Source organism: Homalodisca vitripennis, chromosome 5 (genome assembly GCF_021130785.1).
Source record: "Homalodisca vitripennis isolate AUS2020 chromosome 5, UT_GWSS_2.1, whole genome shotgun sequence".
Taxonomy (NCBI): domain Eukaryota; kingdom Metazoa; phylum Arthropoda; class Insecta; order Hemiptera; family Cicadellidae; genus Homalodisca; species Homalodisca vitripennis.
Window position 1 is genome coordinate 147,932,308 of NC_060211.1, and position 19,546 is coordinate 147,951,853.

General features: G+C 32.8%; 1 protein-coding gene across 1 annotated transcript in view; it reads right to left on the minus strand.

Annotated features, from left to right (window-relative positions):
• Window positions 1-19,546, minus strand: part of LOC124363003 (general vesicular transport factor p115) — a 38,082-nt gene that overhangs the window by 16,111 nt on the left and 2,425 nt on the right. The window contains exons 3-11 of the mRNA XM_046818042.1: window positions 18,141-18,309; window positions 14,688-14,784; window positions 9,934-10,135; window positions 7,793-7,896; window positions 5,601-5,830; window positions 4,788-4,942; window positions 3,007-3,212; window positions 1,230-1,352; window positions 447-557 (exon numbers count right to left, since the gene is read on the minus strand). Of these exons, the coding sequence (XP_046673998.1) occupies window positions 447-557; window positions 1,230-1,352; window positions 3,007-3,212; window positions 4,788-4,942; window positions 5,601-5,830; window positions 7,793-7,896; window positions 9,934-10,135; window positions 14,688-14,784; window positions 18,141-18,309 (1,397 nt within the window). The remainder of the gene's footprint in view (window positions 1-446; window positions 558-1,229; window positions 1,353-3,006; window positions 3,213-4,787; window positions 4,943-5,600; window positions 5,831-7,792; window positions 7,897-9,933; window positions 10,136-14,687; window positions 14,785-18,140; window positions 18,310-19,546) is intronic.

The window sequence follows — 19,546 nt, forward strand, 5'->3', positions numbered from 1 at the left end:
TTTTGTGAAAAGAAGTTAAAGTGGTGTGTTATGTTGCAATCCAGAGCCACAGAACAAATTCCATCAATGAAGACATACAGGACTACAACACTATATTGGGCTGAGTTACTGATAGTACTTGATTAAATCCTTCCTTGATCTTTTATATCATTTTACTCTAGTTCTCTTGTTATTTTACATAACTCACATCTTCAAATCGTTGTCACATGGGAAACAACTAAAAAAGGGATAAAACTATTCTTCCATTACATACAAGGCTGCAAAAATGTATAACCAAATCCAAAGTCACAGCTAAATCTCAAATCAATTCTGATTCAACGACTGAAATCCAAATCCAAATAGCAATCCTGAGATTTGGATGTTGAAATTGGCGAGGAAAATTTTAAAATAGTAATACTGTAGTAGTACTCCAACAGTTCTCTACTCTTGATTGAGGGGATGGTTACCTTAGTCGAGGAGGTTACCGAGTCATCGTTGAACTGTACACAGATGCCAAGCAGGAAAGCACACAGACCCTGCACCAGCTCTTCATTGTCATCTCGCTCTGTGCTGCCAGCCTGGGGAAGAAGAGCAGAGTTGAAGCAAGATTTGTAAACAACTAGATTTTTTTATATTGAATCTCTTTTGCAATATTTCAAAGTGAAGCTATAAAAAAAATCTATTAAACACATTATTTATTACATAATGTCAACTACTTTTCTCGTACGCGCCCTGTGAGGCGCATTGGGATCTGTGTATCTATGTATTGATATGTTTACTTGAATAAAGAGTTTTGAACTTAAACTATTAGTAACTAACGTGTTAAATTTACTATTCCCATATCCATGCTTACAGAACTACAAAAATATCAGAAGATGGCATGCACTATTCTTCCCCAATTTTACTGAACCAATTAGAACTCAAAATAGCTTTTACAATATGAGCACTGCAAAAGAGATCTTTTACTTTAATGGAAGTGATGTTATAACGGATAATTAGAGTAGTTTATATAGTACCAGCCATGAAAATAGCCAATTGAGAGCAACATTGTGATCTTGCCAAACTTACAAAATTGGCTAATATTTTACCAGTAAGTGTGTGATACATGAAACAAAATCATGCTCTCAATTATTGTGGAAAACTAAGAGTCTACAGTTTATTTGTTTCATACTAAAATGATAAAATACCCTTTTTTGCAAGATACATTGAATTTCATCAACTGGCCACCTCCTTGAACTAACAATACTGACCTGAGCAGTAAGGTACGGGATGCTGGAGGAGATGCTGACAAACTGCCTGACTGCTGATGGACAGTGGGATAGCCAAGTACTCAGCAGCATCAGCAGGCCCAGCTTGCTCTGTACTTTGCTGTTCTGCAATATTCATGTACTGTGTGAGACTTTAATGAGTTAAACCCAGCCCTCTTTCATTACAAAATTCTATTTAATCCATATTCTAACTGACTTGTAGCTAGCGTATTTGGAGAGTTTTGTCAAATGAGTGCTACAAGATTGCATAGACCAGAAGCAGTAGAAAAAAAATTGATTTAACAAACTGACATGTCTACTTCACATATTTACATGAATTACTATGTCGGTAAAAAATAATTAATTAAATCTACATTGGTTGTACTGATAGCTCGCATCAGAATGTACTGTCTTGACAATAGGACATCAGTGAGTTAATGCACATGACACGCTGGCTCTCCATGGGACCCAAAGGCTAACTAAAGAAAGAGGATAACTAAAAAATCTTGATGTAGTTTTGGTATAAATGGCTTAAAACTTAAAATTCTATTTTGTGGTATTCACACAGGAATGAAAGAAAGGTTACGCCAGTTATGAAGCACCATTTACTAATTTTATGTTCTTGTATTTTTTATGTTTTTTAAACAAATCATAAATTTTTAAGAATCAATCTTTAGCTTGACCAATATGATTTCTGTGAGCCATTGCTAACAATGATGTCCCACACCTATACAGGTTTTTTGTTGAAGTAGTGAAAGATTGCAATGGTATGAATCTGTTCATAATAACTGAATGAATGAACGAATTAGTTTATTTCCATAAAGATTTTACAATACACACAGGAACAGAAAAGATACACGAAATAATTATTATTACTCTAAAGGAACAAATAAAATTAACTAAACAAGTTTCTTGTAAAAAATTCTTATCTTATCTGCCTGAGGAAAAGTTGCTCTAAGAAAATGGGTCTACATCAGCAATGTGCCCTGTGTCTAGACCTGAGTTGCTCAAGTAAAAACAATAATTGCAACAATCATTCCAAAAACGATGAGTTTGAACTATTATTGTTTGGTTTAATCGACTAAAGCCACAACCCCAACTATATGCAGCCAATGCCAATGTATACGTCTTGAGTCAATGTGACGGAGTGTGTCCGGAGGCGGAGAGGGGTGGCGGAAAAGTAGGGGTCGTCCATAGTTGGTCACTATCAGTGACTCAGCTTTCAATACAGTTAAATTAAAAATTATGTTATTTATGTGTTTTTTTTAAATAAAAATTGAAGGCGCAGAAAAAATATTACTACAGTAGAACCCCTCATATCCGGCCTCGGTTTTACCGCACCTCGGTTTATCCGGCCACTTCCCGGAAGCCAATATCGAAATTTATTTACCACGGCTTGCAGACGCGCAGTTGCACGCACTAATCTCCCACGACTCTTGCGTTATTTTGGTGTATCTATTTTTTTACATTTTCCTGTGTTGTCCTCAGTTGAGGTAATAGGTTTTACCTGTAAACAGTTCGTTGATTATTTCCAGTGCGATTAGTGTACAGTACAGTACAATTGTTTTTGTTTCGTCAAGTGTTGTGTACTGTAGGTTGGTTTATCCGGCCGAATCGTTATCCGGCCAGGGGCTCGGTCCCGTGGTGGCCGGATATGAGGGGTTCTACTGTATTGTTAAAATTTGAAGTAATATTTTGATATAAAATATCGAAATTAAACTACTTTAATTGTTTGAATGTTCAAGTTTTCCGTGGAACTTTTTTGTCTAATGTGACACACCTGTTGGAGCAGCAGTGTGACCTGCTGTAGCAGACTGACGGGAGTGTTGCCAGTGTTGGCAGCCAGCAGCACTCTCAGAAGCTCCTCTCTCTGCTCAGGATTCTCTATGAGAGCATGGGACAGAGCCACCGAGGAGAACCAGTTGGACAGAGGATCATGGCTGAACAGACCCCCACACAGTAGTTGTCCGCTTGACAGCATCACAGCTACACAAGCATCATTGTCTTTATATTTGTCTATCATGAATGAAGATGGTGTTATTTGTAATTAAAGAATAGTTCTGGAACTAAACTCTCTGAGGCATTTGTTTTAGTGTTCATGTTGTTGTGGTGTGTGTGATCACTGCAGCAGGACCTTTTTTTTAAAGAAGCTAGAATAAAAAGGCAGTTTTAGTAAAGCCTCAATATCTTAGCTGATTTTGGTCAGATCTTTATGATTTTTTCACTAGAATACTTATTATGTAACCTACAGTACACCTAAAATAATATTTTCACTAGTCTGTCCGTCTATTTACTTCTTTTCTTGATTACCTACATTCACTGGTAAGAATATTAACTTACTGCGTCACTTATAACTTATGCTGTGTTTTTCGTCTTGACCACTACGATCTTCATTTATAAGATCTTTTGCTCAGTTCTGGTAATTTAATTTTGATATGCTTTTTAAAAAAGACATTTTTGAAACATCACATTTCCCTAATAAAGTTATTTTGAATTAATGGGATTCATTCTCTCACACACAGGTGTAGTGCATCTGTGTGAGGAATTATTTCTACATATTTTTAGAGTACCTATCAATACACGAAACTCCTATTTTCAAATCTAAGATTACTTAAAAGTAGTAAATCAATTATATAATATACTTGGGAAAATTGTGCTCCTATGATATATCTGTAAAATGATGATGGAAATAAAGATGTTTTTTATCTGATTTCATTAATTATTTGTGTATGCTAGAAATTATTGATTACTATTCGATTACAAAGAAACATTGTCCACCCAGTGATCAACTTCACCGTTCTAATCTGTTTTTTTTTAACTTATTACAGCTTTGAGAGAATATACCACAATTTCAAACATCTTTCTAAAAAAAAAACTATCAATTTCAGTGATTAAAAAAAACCAAGAAGTACGTCTCAGGAAACAAATTTTGATATTATGTATATTTACTTTAATCTGTCATTCAAGATGAATTCAAGGATTGACTGCAAGTTAGAACCACATGCTTGGCTAATGACACATGCTACATGGATGTCAAACCACATAATGAGGTCATCCATTCAATGTCAAACCACGTTGAGGGGTAAGACACTCCAATTACTAGGTGACTCCAACAGAATCCTTACAAATTATGGTGTTTTAAGGTACCCATACCATTGACAAATACTCTTGCGCCACTTTCCAATCAAGAGTCGAAGAGTGGTTTGTGTTGTATGCTGGAGTTAACATGTCACACTTCTGCGATTGTTTTTAGAAACTTAATGCAGTTCTTATTTTCTCATTGTCATTTATTTAAAGAAACTTTAAAATTTGTTTTGATCAAAGTATGATACAAGAGAAATTTTGGAACTCAAAAAAATGTGTGTTAAGCACTTCGGCAGAATAAACTTATAACCTAGATTTTGTAAAAACAATTGTATTGTACATACATCCAACATTACAACATAGAAAAAAACTTCTAGTGGCCAGAAATAAAGGCGCATCACTCACTGAGCACAAAGTATCCAGGAAATTCCAGTTCTGTTTTTGAAAAGATTTCATAGATTACAAAAAGTTACCAACCTTCAGCAGTGCTGGGCAACAGTGTCTTGACAAGCTGTCTTTGGCCTTCCTCATTCTGGAAGAGGAAGCACTGGAAGCAGTAGAGCACAGCACATCGCAGCAAGAATGGCTGTTTCTCATTCACCATTGACATCAAAAGGATCACTATGGCTTCTCTAAAACATTGGAAACATTAAAATCTTAGTTTTCAAATTAAATGTTCTTCATTATTTTCTTACTGCTTGACTTATTTTCCAAAGTTCTTAACAAAAGTTTGTTATACTTTAGTAACTCAGGGTATTTTGGGGAGGGGTAAACTTGTCTCATCTGCTATTCTATGGAAACAAAGCAACACAGATATTATGGAAAGAGGTTAACTCTGCAGCAAGCAGCTAGAAAGTTACAGAAGTATTTCTAGCCACAATAACCAGTACAGTTTTGCAGGCACAACATCTTTGGAATCACAGACGCTATTTAATCTGAAGCTAGTTCATAATACAATTTGGAAAAGAGATGGCCATGCAGCCATGACACATCTTCAGCTGATAATACACTATTGTGAACATGACTGGAGTAAAGCTCATTTGCCCAGATATACTTCTCAGTTTGATACTTGATTAGTAAAATATTCTAATGTTACCAAGATCTCCTTGTGCTGTTTGCGGTTAATACAGGCATCACCAGATCAGTTTAAAATTAAATAGAGGTTAAGCCCAAAATGAGGGTTGAAATGTGGCCATTACAACAAGATTGCTTTCTTGATTCTGTTGGTACTACAGTTTCTCCAAGTGTCACTTGCAGAGGGTCTTCAGGGAACAGAACGTAGTGACCTACCTGGGAGGGGTGGAGGGGGCTAGCACAGAGGAGAAGTAGACCTGGTTGCCCAGGTTGCCCCTGATAGCCTCTGCCAGGGCACTTATAGTCTCCGTGAGGATGTCAACAGGCACTCCTCCAGCCATGAGCATGTGACAGAGAGCCTCCAGGATCCCACTTCCATGTAATGACCGCTGACACGATGCTGTTACTTGCGCAGGGTTTCCAGGTGACACTAGAGTACGAAGGATCTGAAAATCAAACCAAAATATAAATCAATGTTTATGTAACACATATTTCTCCCTAAATCAAAACCTACAAACCACCCAACCTACTTACATATCTAAATTTAAATCAAACTCTTAAAGCAACATAGAAAAGGTAAACAATAATACACCTGTACTCCGTTTTGTGCGTAACCATCACATTCGAAACACTCCTTGCTATGTACAGGAGAAAATGGTAATCAGAAGGCAAGATCTGAGCCCTACCGTGTGTGAGTGAACCGCTCCAAACTGAATTGTTCAATTAACCTACTAGTGTCACCAGCACATGAGACCAACCATCATCATGCAGCAAAACTATTACTCTATTAAGCGTTCAATACATTTCATTTTTATTGAGTACCTAAGTTTCCTTACAGTAACATGTCACATTAATGGTTCCACCAATAATGGTTAAAATTTCAACAAGCCAATCTCTTTTCCTACATCAGAATAAAGTATACATGATATTTTTCTACATTTCTTTGATTCTGGAGTAATATAGTGAATCCAAATTTCATCAACAATTGGAATTCGGTTCCATTATAGTAATAGTAAAAAAGTTTTTGAACATGCTTTTGGAAGCCAGTGGGAACATAGTTTACTACGTCTACATTAAACTTACATTAACCTTACTACATCTCATACAAAGCAGTTCTTATGGAAATTCATGTGAAAGCATTGTCATTGTGAATTATCTGTTCTCCAATTGTTTTATCCACTCTTCTAACCAAATAATCATTCACAACAGAAGACCTTCCACTTTGTGTTTCATCGTGGACAATTGTCCATTAATTGCGGACACTGAACCGCTTAATTCATATAATTCCGTCACGGAATGCCAATAATAGCGCTATGACGACATTACAACGAAATGGTACTTATTTTTTGGATGCATATTTAATTTCAACAAAAAGTTTTCTAAAGATTTGATAAGTGTGGTTAACACATGAATAACAAATAAATGGAAAAAAGGAATAATCTGGAAAGAAACAAAAGTTAATTTTCATATATTAGTTGTTGGTGAATATACTGGGTGTCCCACAAAGAGGTTTAAAACGTTTGATTTTATATTAATTGCCCATTTATGCACCGAACAATTTCAAACTTTACACAATTAATAATGTAATATAAAATCAAACGTTTAAACCTCTTCGTGGGACACTCTGTATACAAGAAAAATTATTATTATTCTCTATAATATTGTGTTATAAATATATTTTTATATAGATAACACCTAATTTAAGACTAAGAGTTCACATCCGACTTAAGAACCTACCGAGTTCCATAAATTCCAGTTATTTTTACAGGCATTACATTTCACTGGAAATAGTTTGGGTTTTACCCCTTTTAGGACCAACTGTCACTATATCACTAGTTTAGTAGGGTCCACCAAGTTTTATTTTATCTCTTCAGATGAACGTCGACTTCAGACTCCAAGAGTCAAGTCTGTGATATTTTTAGTCAAGTGTCAGATTTCAGATACTGCTATTAGCCGAAGGTGAAATGGAGTTAAACTCAACATTCGCATTGAATTGACTCTTCTCACCATAGCTGTGTGATGTGTAAAACCAAAAAGGTCATTTTCTCATAAGTTCATTTTCGTTGACTTCATATTCTAATTGTCTGCAAATAAATATAACAGAATATGCCTAAACTGCTTTCAAACTAAAACTTCATTTGAATTTTAAATTTGTTTGTTTTATTGCATTTATATGTTTCATGCAGTAAAAATTATTACATTTTTGGAAAGAAGTATTATATTTTTTACCAAAGGCAATGCACATCTGTAAATTGTTGCACTATAAACAGGTTCCTGTTTTTATTAGGCTGTGGTTTTTTTACACCTCTAAAAAACACTTACTAATAAGGCCTAAACAGTTTTTAGACATATTTATTACTAGTAATTTGTTGGTCTTGGCCCCAAAAGTGTTTTTTTTTCTTAATTACCTGCAGGACAGAATGGATGTTGGCAACTTTCTGAGGTGACCAGCCAGCCTCGTCTCCCTCTGGCGGCAAAGTGAACATGGGCGACAGTCTTTGTATGTAACTGCCTGCAAAGTCACACTTACTGTTATAACTTATAACATACATTTTAGAAGTGAATATCTGCAGAACAGAAAGAATGCTGTCATCCTCCACAAGACAAATGTATTATATTTATGGTATGATTCATGTTTCAATTTATGTTTTTATTTAGTTTGTTCAATGGTAATAAAACTAAATTATACTTTAGTTTGTTTTTTGAACTTTTATACAAAAATAAAATGCATTTAAAAGTGACATTTTAAACATAAATGTGAGGATTTCCTACATCATAAATTATGCAAACAATTTCAAAATTGGCTTATGAGACAAATTTTCTTAAGAACCAGGTTACTTAATTTTATTGCAAATTTGTTTTTTGAATAAAAATTTTAAGCTAAACATGTCATTTGCAATATTTCCTCTGTACATCTCTCACATATTCAGTATAACAAGAAGTGATACTGTTTGAATGATAATATCATTTTTACAAACAAGTCAAATAGATTTAAAAATAATCTTATAAAAACATTATCTAACCACCAGAGGCAGATAAACTAATCAAGTGATTAGAGGAATTTACTTTTTAAAATGGAAAACAACAAGAAGGAATGGAAGAATACAGCACATCCTTCTAAGTTTTCCTACAACAAACAGTTTCTACTCTGGCAACAAGCAAATCAAAAATCCTCTATCAGAATATACTACAGATTCCAACAAAACAAACACTAGTACCTTTCTATAAACATTAGAAAACCCTCCTGACATGTTAATCTTGAGTGAGAATGGCTTGATAAAACCATTTGAAATTAAGAACATACATCCAATACCAGAACATTTTCCGAAAGCAGATTTCAGTAGAGAACATTTTCTTTGAGAGTCATATAAAAATTATTCCTTTGTCTACAAAACTAACTTTTACAGCAACTTAAATGTACGATTACACGATGGTGTAACTTAAAGAAGGGGATCAGGGGATAGAATACCCTAAAAACCCTAAAATATAAAACAAATACAAACATATATATATAACATCAATCCAACTTGTTTGAAATGCAGCAGTTAAATGTTTAACATTGATTTAGACCCATCTAATTTATTCAAAACTCCTGGTATGGTGTGGTCTTCAAACATATTCATCCCATTCCCAAAAAACTGAGTTCTAGTTACACCACTGCAATTATGTATATATATTACATGCAGTAAAAAATTATACAATTTTTTTTTTTGGACTGTCAATTATGGATCCAGAATAACCCTGGAGCTGCCAGTCAGTCCGACCATTGGTACCGACTCCATCCTTTCGTAAATGTCATCCGTACCGTGTGGTATCGACTCACGGTTTTATTATTTATTCAAACGTAAGTCGGAATGTCTCAAAAATTTCATATATCTCTCAGAAACATAATTTATAGCCCACTTCTGTCCGAGTTGTTATTCTGCTGTTTATGACATGAGTTTCGTGTTTACGAGTTCCGCTTTGAGGTTTTAAGTACTGGAATAAGCTAAATATTATATACATTGTCTTACTGTAATAAATATGTATTTTAAATCTTTAGAACGTAAAATAAAGTGAAGTAAAAAGTAATTTTTTACTTCTTGCTTTACTTTTACAAGTGTGCTTAAAACTTATTTTTGTTGCTGAAAAACGTACCATGGAAAATTGTTTTTCATTTGTATAAAAGAGTAATACGCTTTTAATTTATCCGAAAAAGGACATAACATTTACTACATTTTTGTTTATCTTGGATTTTTGTGTTTTCAGATTTTTAATATCCAGCTAACCAAAAACAAAAACAAAACAATGTTTTAATACAAAAATTACATTATACTTTTTTGAAAAATAATTTTAACATTTTTTTGGTTGGAGACAAACACCATTACAATCCATGTATTTAGATGAAACCCCCATATAAAAAATTATTAAAATATCAAATGACATTTTTAATGAATTTTTTAAAATAAGTGAAATAGCAGCGAAAATCCCTTGGTATTTTTGAATAAATTACCAGCAGTTTTAGGGTTTGAAATAAAAGGAATCAGTAAAACGTGACGTGGATATACACCTTCCTTGAAGAAATTTTGGTTGGAGGTATTGTTCCTCAGCAAGTTCAGCATGAGCAGAAGGCAGTCCTCAACCACAATGCCACCGTCCGCACCTCCTTCCTCCTTGATCACGTCGAACAGTCGGTCGAATGCGTTTTCAAACGCCACAATCTTCTGTATGTTGGCATTACCTTTTGTCAACTGGATCAGGAGCAGCAAGGCCTGCCAACAATTTAACATTAGGCTGTTAGAAAACCGAAGTTTTTAGTACTTCTAGGTCATAATCCTCTCATCTGCTTTATCTCTAAACAATTACAAACAGAACACATAAATCTGGACAATATTTGTAGGACAAAAATACCCTCTTTCTGGTGAACACATAATTTTAAAGAGATGGCATGGGAGGAGGAATCACATCTTAAAAGTAACGTATTTATGGTAACCTCTCTTTCCAATACATAGGAAAAAAAGAAATAAAAACCAAGAATAAAATTAATAAAATCATAGTTTATAATATATTAATTTGTTTACTTCAGTAAAAAGAAAAAAACAAAGATCCTATTGAAATATTTGGAAAAAGATAATCTATGAATAAAAAGTGCAAAAGCAAGAGTAAGTTTATCTAAATGCAAATATGTTTAGAATACAGTAGAACTTCAACTATATGATCAAATAATCTGAATCACTAATTATCCAATTCAGTTTTAGGAAAAAATGTAATTTTAATACACCTAATTATTCTGTAAACAATGAATATTAAGTAGTCAGCTTAGTAATAGCTTCTCTTACAGTAAAGTTAGTAAAGTGATAGTGAACAAATGCTTGTAGCAATGACTCATGTTCTTGCTCTCATAGTCTGCCACTGCAAATACCGGTGGCCTTGACAACATTGCTTGTTTGTCAACAGCTATGTGAACCCAGAAGATGAGAACATTGTGTAGTAATATTGAACAATTGTAATGTGGCAATGACTCATGTTGTTGCTCTCATAGTCTGCCACTGCAAATATCAGTTGCTTGAATAACATTGCTTGTTTATCAACAGCTATGTGAACCCAGAAGATGGGAACATTGTGTAGTAATATTGAACAATTGTAATGTAGCAATGACTCATCTTGTTGCTCTCATAGTCTGCCACTGCAAATAGCGGTGGCCTTGACAACATTGCTTGTTTGTCAACAGCTATGTGAACCCAGAAGATGGGAACATTGTGTAGTGATATTGAACAATTGTAATGTAGCAATGACTCATGTTGTTGCTCTCATAGTCTGCCACTGCAAATACCGGTGGCCTTGACAACATTGCTTGTTTGTCAACAGCTATGCAATGCCAAAACATGACAACAACTCATGTTCTTGCTTTTATTGTCTGCCACTCCAAATATAGGTAGCCTTGACAACATTGTTACTATGCAACAAGCATTGCATTATTTGGTTGTATTTACAATCCTGGCTACACTTCACTCATAGTCTACTTTTATTTAACACTTAAAATACACTGAGAACCTTTTTAATAAATCAACTTGATATTTTGATCTTGAATAAATATAAAACAAGAAGTAGGAGCTTAGATGTATTTGTGCTTAAACATTAGCAGAGGACGGATATAACGATGTTTATGTTATTGCAATATACATAGGGAAATTTCAGGAGCAGGGATCAGTAAACAGTAAAAACAACAGGTCTGGAAAGTACCTGATGTTAAGCTGTGGCCTGAAGATATATCACTCTGTTATAACAGTGACCTTGTATCTTTCCACCACTTCTCTACAAAGCACGCATTCTTCAGCACTCCTTCCAGAACTTCCAGAATTAAATTACTAGCCGACTTGTTTTAGAATAGTTAATAGAACTTCTATCATAATGTATTTGATTTGTTCAACTCTTCCATTATGTTGCCATGATAAGAGTTATTTATTTCAAAGAGGAAAAATTACACAGATTCAATACTTTAGGAAGACAGGTAATGAAGGAAACAGGATTTTTTCGGACAAGTCATCTGATTTTTTGTATCATTGAATAATGGCAAATGTCTGGGAAAATCCTGTTTCCTTCACAATACTTCCATCATCATAAACAAATTTCAAACTAATAATGAAGTTGTTTCATGCCAGCCTGCTTTAAGATATGTTGAATGAGATTGGCTTAAGGAGCCAGTGCTTGTCATTGTGAAATACAGTCACAATCTTTCCAAAATTTAGGCAATCTTTATTGCATCTCAAAACTGCCTTTAAGCTTGGGGCATATTCATGAAGTAAATTACTATACTGGTCAAAAAAGCTGTGAATATTGCCTTAACATAAATCTTACAATAGATGTTTCAATGCTTTTTACAAATCTTCCAAAGAAAAAACATTTGGAAGAGTATCCAATTTTCTGGAAAAAGAACTTAATACAAATGCTTTGATCAATCAGTTTGTCCTCATGCAACATTACTAAGTGCATAGCTGCCAAGCCAAGACAGGGCACTGCAGGTAGATAGAACATTGATATCACGTGTTGGAGATAATTGCGTACTACTCTAAGAATACCTGTCTAAATTGAATGTTTGCTCCAAAAACAAGAAATAACTAGATGTTGGATACTCTCCAGACAAACCTGGTATATTGGATAATAAGTTTTCATAGTCGTTCCATTTAAAAATGTTCTTTATAAATTATACATGACTTATCAAAAAGCATTGCTTTAACATGATTGGTAGAAAAATTCTTTCTATTATGGAAGAACTTTAGTAATGAAGGATATTAACTTTGGTATTGCACACAGTTTTGTATTTTTTTCTGTTTTTAATATCTGACACTGATTCCTAAAATTGTAAATAATATATCTAATAATGGTTATAAGAACACTGATCACTAGTGGTGAAGTCTTAAATTCTCTTTGCAAGAAAACTAAAGAAAATTCAGCAAAAAATTTAACAAACTTGGTTTATTACCAACCAATTATTCTTAAATAAAACGAACGTAAGCACATAAATAAACCTCTAATCAGTTATGATTGTAGGACAACCAGTTGAACTTATGAATATTAATTTAGATATAAATTTATTTGGAATTGTCATATACAAGAAGGTTTGAAATATATACAAATCGTTTCCAATTTTTAAACGAGTTTTACAAAAAATCCTTTTTACTTTGCTCCTTTGGAGGCAGGTAACTAGAGATAATGAAGTGTTCATTCCTTAAAAAAGTGTTACTATTATGTCTGGGTCAGGGCTCTGGAGTTACATAAGTTCTTGTTTAAAGACAATAGAATTCTTATAATTAATGACCTGAATTATGTATAATATGTTAATACAGGAAATTCATAAAAACTCACAACAGGTGGCATCCATTAATATAATACAAGAAATAATAACAATTAAGGTGTACAATAATCCAGGATATTAAAATCTATTATCAACAATTATTGACTTAATAACTTAATATCATTTAACAAATTAAAAACAATTCAAAATATTCTATGGCTGTTTCTTCATTTGCAATTCTTAGCTTCTGGGAGAGTAAATTATATGATTACCAGATGTTTTTTTTCTTTTTTTTTTAAAGTGATGAGTTGGGCTTGTCGTGTTATATTTGGTCTGTGTCCCAAAAGGTATGTCTATGTGTGTGTATTTCTTTATAGTTTTAATGTGTATATGTGTTGTTTATAATGATGACAGATAGTGTTGCCATACTGTTCTTAGAAATTCACAAGTTGAATGGCCCTGTTTTACGCCTTCCAATGAACAGTCTAATCAGCAATTTGTTTACACAGAGCTAGATGTTTGCTTTTCTATCGATGTTTGCACTTGTTCGCTTAGGCTATTTTATTTTTATTATTTGCATTCTCCTTGTTTGTACAATAATATCTAGTAAATATCTGTGATATTTGGAATTAAACTTGTATTTTCAACAATTTTTTACAATTTATTTTATTTTAGGTAAATTTTTACTTTAAAATTTTAACAAACTTTACATAAAAATTGTACGATAACTAAAAATTTTATGAATGAAAATAAGACAATTTTACTACATTATATTATAGGAAAAATATTTTGCAACGGTTTAACTATACTTGCCAATATTAATTGATTAGTGCCATATTTTTAGGACATCTAGTTGGTTAAAAAGCTTTATTCACCTCAAAACAAAACAATTTAACACATACTTTAGTTAAACTACACATTTTTATACATTTTTGAACCTTTTTTTGTATTTAATTGTACCAAATTAAAATTTCAAGCGCATTTATTCATTTCATACTTTTTTTAATTTTTGGTTACTCATATTATTTTTACTATAAACCACTACTTTGGTTTACAAAAAATACAATAATTAATTTTTTATAAGTACTGGCATTATAATAAATGGTTATGGTACAGTAGAAGTCTGATTACCCGCGCTAATCCAAACCAGGACTGCCTTGGATATTGGTAAACTTGAACAATATGGAGATTGCAATAAAATATTCTAATTTACATAACACTCAACATGGATGAATAAAAGTAGTTTATTCATACAATAAATTACGTGAATTATTACACTGCTGCAAGCAGTGTGGAGCTACCACACTGTTCCACACTCCTGTATATCAAAAAAGGTCCTGGAATTTTCAGTGTAATTTTTATACACTTCTTAGTGTTAAATTTTTTTAATGCCCTCAGTCTCAAGTGTTTTAGTGTGCAGTAAAATTTTATATATTTGTCAGTTTTGCACATGTTTTATACTGTTAGTAATTAAATTTCAAGAATATTCATAAATAGTGAAAGACACATGGGTTAATAATACAACTTACTTCGTTCCGTATAACATCTCGACTGTCACCAAGAAGGTCCATCATCTTGGAAACTCCCATTGGACTGACCAGGATGATGTCTTGGATATCCCTTGGTCTGGGAAAAAAATAAATCTCTTTAATATTGTTAGTAATTAATTTTAATTATTTTTGGTAGAATGGAATACAAAAATCTGTATTGTGACTTCTTACTTAATTAAGGAAACTAACATAAATATTGACAAAAAGGAAAACTTTGTATCATATCACAATGTAATCAAAAATTAAAAGTTAAATTTTTATACATATTTTAATCATTGATAATGTTCTTGCAGTGAGTTCTTAAAAGATTAAGTAAGTCAACATAAATATAACAATAGAAGAAATACATCCTCCTAATATACCGAACACAGTAGGAAATGCGAGACCATATGCTATATAATAGGCTCCACTGAGATTGCATTCAATATTTAAAATTTATAGCTTATTTTATTGTCGAGATATTCAGTCGATAAACAATCAGACTAAAAAGGATTTTTACAACTCCTAGACAGGAATCAGAGAAATTTACCAGCCTTCTCAGTGATAGCAAAATGTACATAATCTCAAATCTTTAACCCATTCATTTATGGGATATTTCTTTGATTTATAGGCTTTGCTAATGTTTTGCTAAACTCCATAGAAGGACAAGCACCATCATTAAATAACATCTCAACATAGAAGCGATATTTATGTTCTGAACATGTAACATATTTGTGATTTTTCAATGAACTTCGATAGTTGCATACAATGTATTTTCACATTTTACACAAGTATAATATATGTACTTATATAACATGTTCATTGCCAATAGTCATAAGAGCAGTCTTGTGATGTGCCTTCCAACATTAAACACTGTGCTCGGTAGTCAAACTATTAATTTAATAAGTACAAATTAAATGTAATATTGGCCCCTGAAGGGGCCAATACATACTGCATTGATAAAACTACTGTACCAAAAGTCACTCTATCTTGTAATATCATGTGCTCGAAATAAAACCACCATGCTGGTTGAGTAGGCCAGTCCAACATCACTATGAGTCATCAGCATCCATCACCCTACTCAGACCCGCAACCATAATGTGGTTTTTAATAATAATAATGTGTTACTTATAATCTTAATCTAGTATGCTGTACAGACTGTCCTACTTCATATATAAAGATTTACATGCAAATATAAAACCACATCTAATTTATTAAAGTGCTTTTTAGGCAATGCAAGCAAGGCACAAACATGCCCATGCTTGGCAGTGAATGTGTTAATTGATCAAAAAACAAGATAGATTTGCCATTTAAAAATGTTGAGTGCCTCTTTCCCTTTTAACCTTGGAGCTGGCAGCTAAAAATCCTGTATTGGAGGACTATTTTTGCTCCACTTACAAGAACTTATTCTAAATTACTCTACACTTCAAATACTGTGTTTTTACACTGATTTTATATGTTGTTTTATTCAGTAATGTTTGTAGTGTAATATAACATACTAATAAGTATAACTCATTGACATACATTTATTTTTTAACATTAGACGAAACTTGAAATTAAAAAATTCAATTTACGTAATTTTAGGGGAGACCATGCATAGCAAACGAATATAAACTTGGAAATTTATAATTCTAAAATAATTAAACAATAGAAAAAAATGTCCAGTTTCAGAAAATATACAGTTATATGAAGTTTTTACAAATGTTACACTAACCTAGGTCTATTTCAAAATATGGGTTAGGTTCAAAACAAGTCATTAATACGCTTACTGGCAAAATACTAATACTTCTGTCTCAAAAATTTCCAATATCCAGTAAATAACTAGTACAAAAAAGTGATAAGATAGACTGAAGACAAAACTATTTACATCAACATATGAAAACACAGGTTAGTGATATAGACTTTGATAAGCTTACCGGCAAAACAACAAAACTTTCAAAAAGTTGAAACAAAAATAAACAATAACATAATTATATGTTGTCACCCACACGGTCATACTGAACTATATTTATTGCTCTTCAGGTAATAAATATATCAAATTCAACCACTGAAATAATTTTTTTACCAAAGGACAATAACAACACAGTAACTTATAGACTCAGTAGGCAGATGAGTATGGTGACTCTTAAGAAACAATGACAAACGATCATGAAACAGCAGTTTATAAGGGAGAATATGAATAAAAAACATTTTTTGTTGATAAAACAACTCTTTACAACTCAAAGGCCTTCGACACAGTATCTCATGATATCTTATTAATGAAACTTGAAGCTCTTGGTTTTGATTGCAAGTCGATTAATTTTATAAAATCTTATCTTACTGATAGATCACAGGCAGTTTATTTTAAAGGCAATTTATCTAATTTTAGAAATGTTGACCAGGGTGTCCCACAGGGTTCAATTTTAGGGCCTCTGCTTTTTTTAGTATATGTAAATGACTTGCCTTGTAATATTGAAGATAATAATACTACTTGTTTTCTGTATGCCGACGATATTTGTGCTAGCATGAAATCTCAAAATGCTAATATTGATGATGTTTTTGCTTCAAAAGTTGATGCTTTGGCTAAGTGGTGTGATGTAAATAAATTATCTATTAATTTGACTAAAACTCAAGATCTTGTTATATCTTTAAGGAATAATATTTATCAAACAATTAAATTTCTTGGCATAATGGTCCAGTCAAATCTTAAATGGCAATCTCATGCTAAATATATTGCTCCAAAAGTGTCTAAAGGAATTTTTATGATTAGAAGGTTAAGTTTAATCGTCAGCTCTCAAGTACTTCTTTTAATTTAACTATAGCTTTGTACATACATATCTTTCTTATGGTAACATCTTGTGGGCAAACAGTTCAGTGTCTCAGTGTTTGTTTGTATTACAAAAAAGAGCTATCAGACTAGTATGTGGTGCTAGGCCTAGAGCACATTGTAAATCATTATTTAAAGAGTTGAAAGTTTTATCCTTACCTAGTCTATATGTTTATAATTGTTTGCTATATGTTAAAAAATACATTGATAATTTACATAATATACATAAGTCATTCTGAGGTGCACTGCTATAATACAAGATTCAAGGATAATTTAAGGAAGGAGCAATGTAAATTCTCAACAAAGTTTTAAGTCCAATGCCATAAATTTTTTCAATCATCTGCCTTTAAATGTTAGAAGTTTAGAATATAATATATTTAAATTGTATGTAAAGAATGTAATTATTGAGCATTGTTTGTATAGTACTGTAAATGAGTTTTATGACATAAGAATGTAGATAATACTCACTTTAAAAATACTTGACTATGCTAATACAAAATGTTTTTTGTCCTTGGCAATAAATTATTTGATTTGAGAAATAAAACTACTCCTCTCTTTTGGTCATTACATTTGTGGAAAACAAAGGAACCTCCAACATACATTAGTGTTCTGAACATGTCCAGCAACACACAGTTGTGTTTATTAACCTGTTAGCCAGAAGAGTAGTGAGGAGTTTGACGGCCGGCCAGCGAACCTGGAACTCATACTCCTCCATGAAGCCGAGGATAAGCCCAACGTTCTCTGGTTTTTTTATGAAGATCTCAGTGAACTGTTCCCCAACATGTAAAAGTGATTCATGGCCGAGATCTGGTCTCTCTAAAAATTTGTACACCACAATAATGTATCAATGTGCTGTATAAACAAGATGTAACTTTTACAAGGAACGATTAATTTCTAGTAGTTTTTGGTATAAAAACACATTAATTTATTGCTTGTAATATAATAAGAAAAAATATTCATTCAGGTAAGTCAGGAATGTCACACATTCAACCGTCCCTTATTTAAATAGTATAATTTCAAAAAAAAGCTTCTTTTGAGGTGTGAAAAAGCTGGCAGAAATATATTGTGAACAACTCTAGTTGTCATATTCTGTAAAAGTTATTAAGGCTTCATTGTGGAATTTATTTGATTCCTGACAAAATTTACAGATTTTCAGGTTTAATCAGGAATATGTTGTGAAATTCTAGACACAGATACTTTAGACTACAGAAAAATGGGTACTTTGGGATTATACCGACCACACCCAGACATGAATCGTTATTTCACATTTCGTTTCTACTGATTACTAGATTAGCGTTAGAACAATATTTCGTCAATATAAAACAGGAATTGTCTTATCGCAAACCCCTCCCCATCCTCAGACAGAGGTCAAAGTCGAGCGTCTAGTAGATAACGTGATTGCAGTCTCGCCGCCCGTTCAGCTGGTGCATCGCTTTGTTGTACTTCCGTGTTTTACCTCTACATTTCTCCAAACACAAAAAATTCAACAAAAACAATCATTTACCAAACTAAACTCTTTATTAAAAAAACACTAAAAACTTGTTTTTATTCTTGATCACATTCCGCCACCCAAAATGCGAGTGCCTCCGGCCATCAGCCTTTGGTGCTGCCGAAGCCCGCGCTGATGTCGACGAAAGAAAAACATCCCTCGAGATAGTACCTATCAGTAAAATATCAAATTCTAGAGGGGCTAATCAGAAATATAAATTGAATTGTAATGGAAAGGCAATTATGTACCGTGTAAATCACGTGATGCCGCGCGGCCTGCCGTAATCAGGATTCTCGAGAAAGATAAGATAACAGCGACAACAATACCGATCACAATACCTGGAAATGCTTGTAAGTTTGTAATTTTGTAATTGAAGAGTTGTTTTTTCGTTCTATCATGTTTGTTTCTATAAATTTCTATTTTTGTGTTCTTCATACTAGTGTGGTCGGTATAATCCCAAAGTACCGAAAAATGTAAACAATTAATTCATTTAAAATATTTTATTTCCCAAAATCCTTTGCACAACAGTCCATGTATAGTATAAAAATACAGTAAATAAAAAAC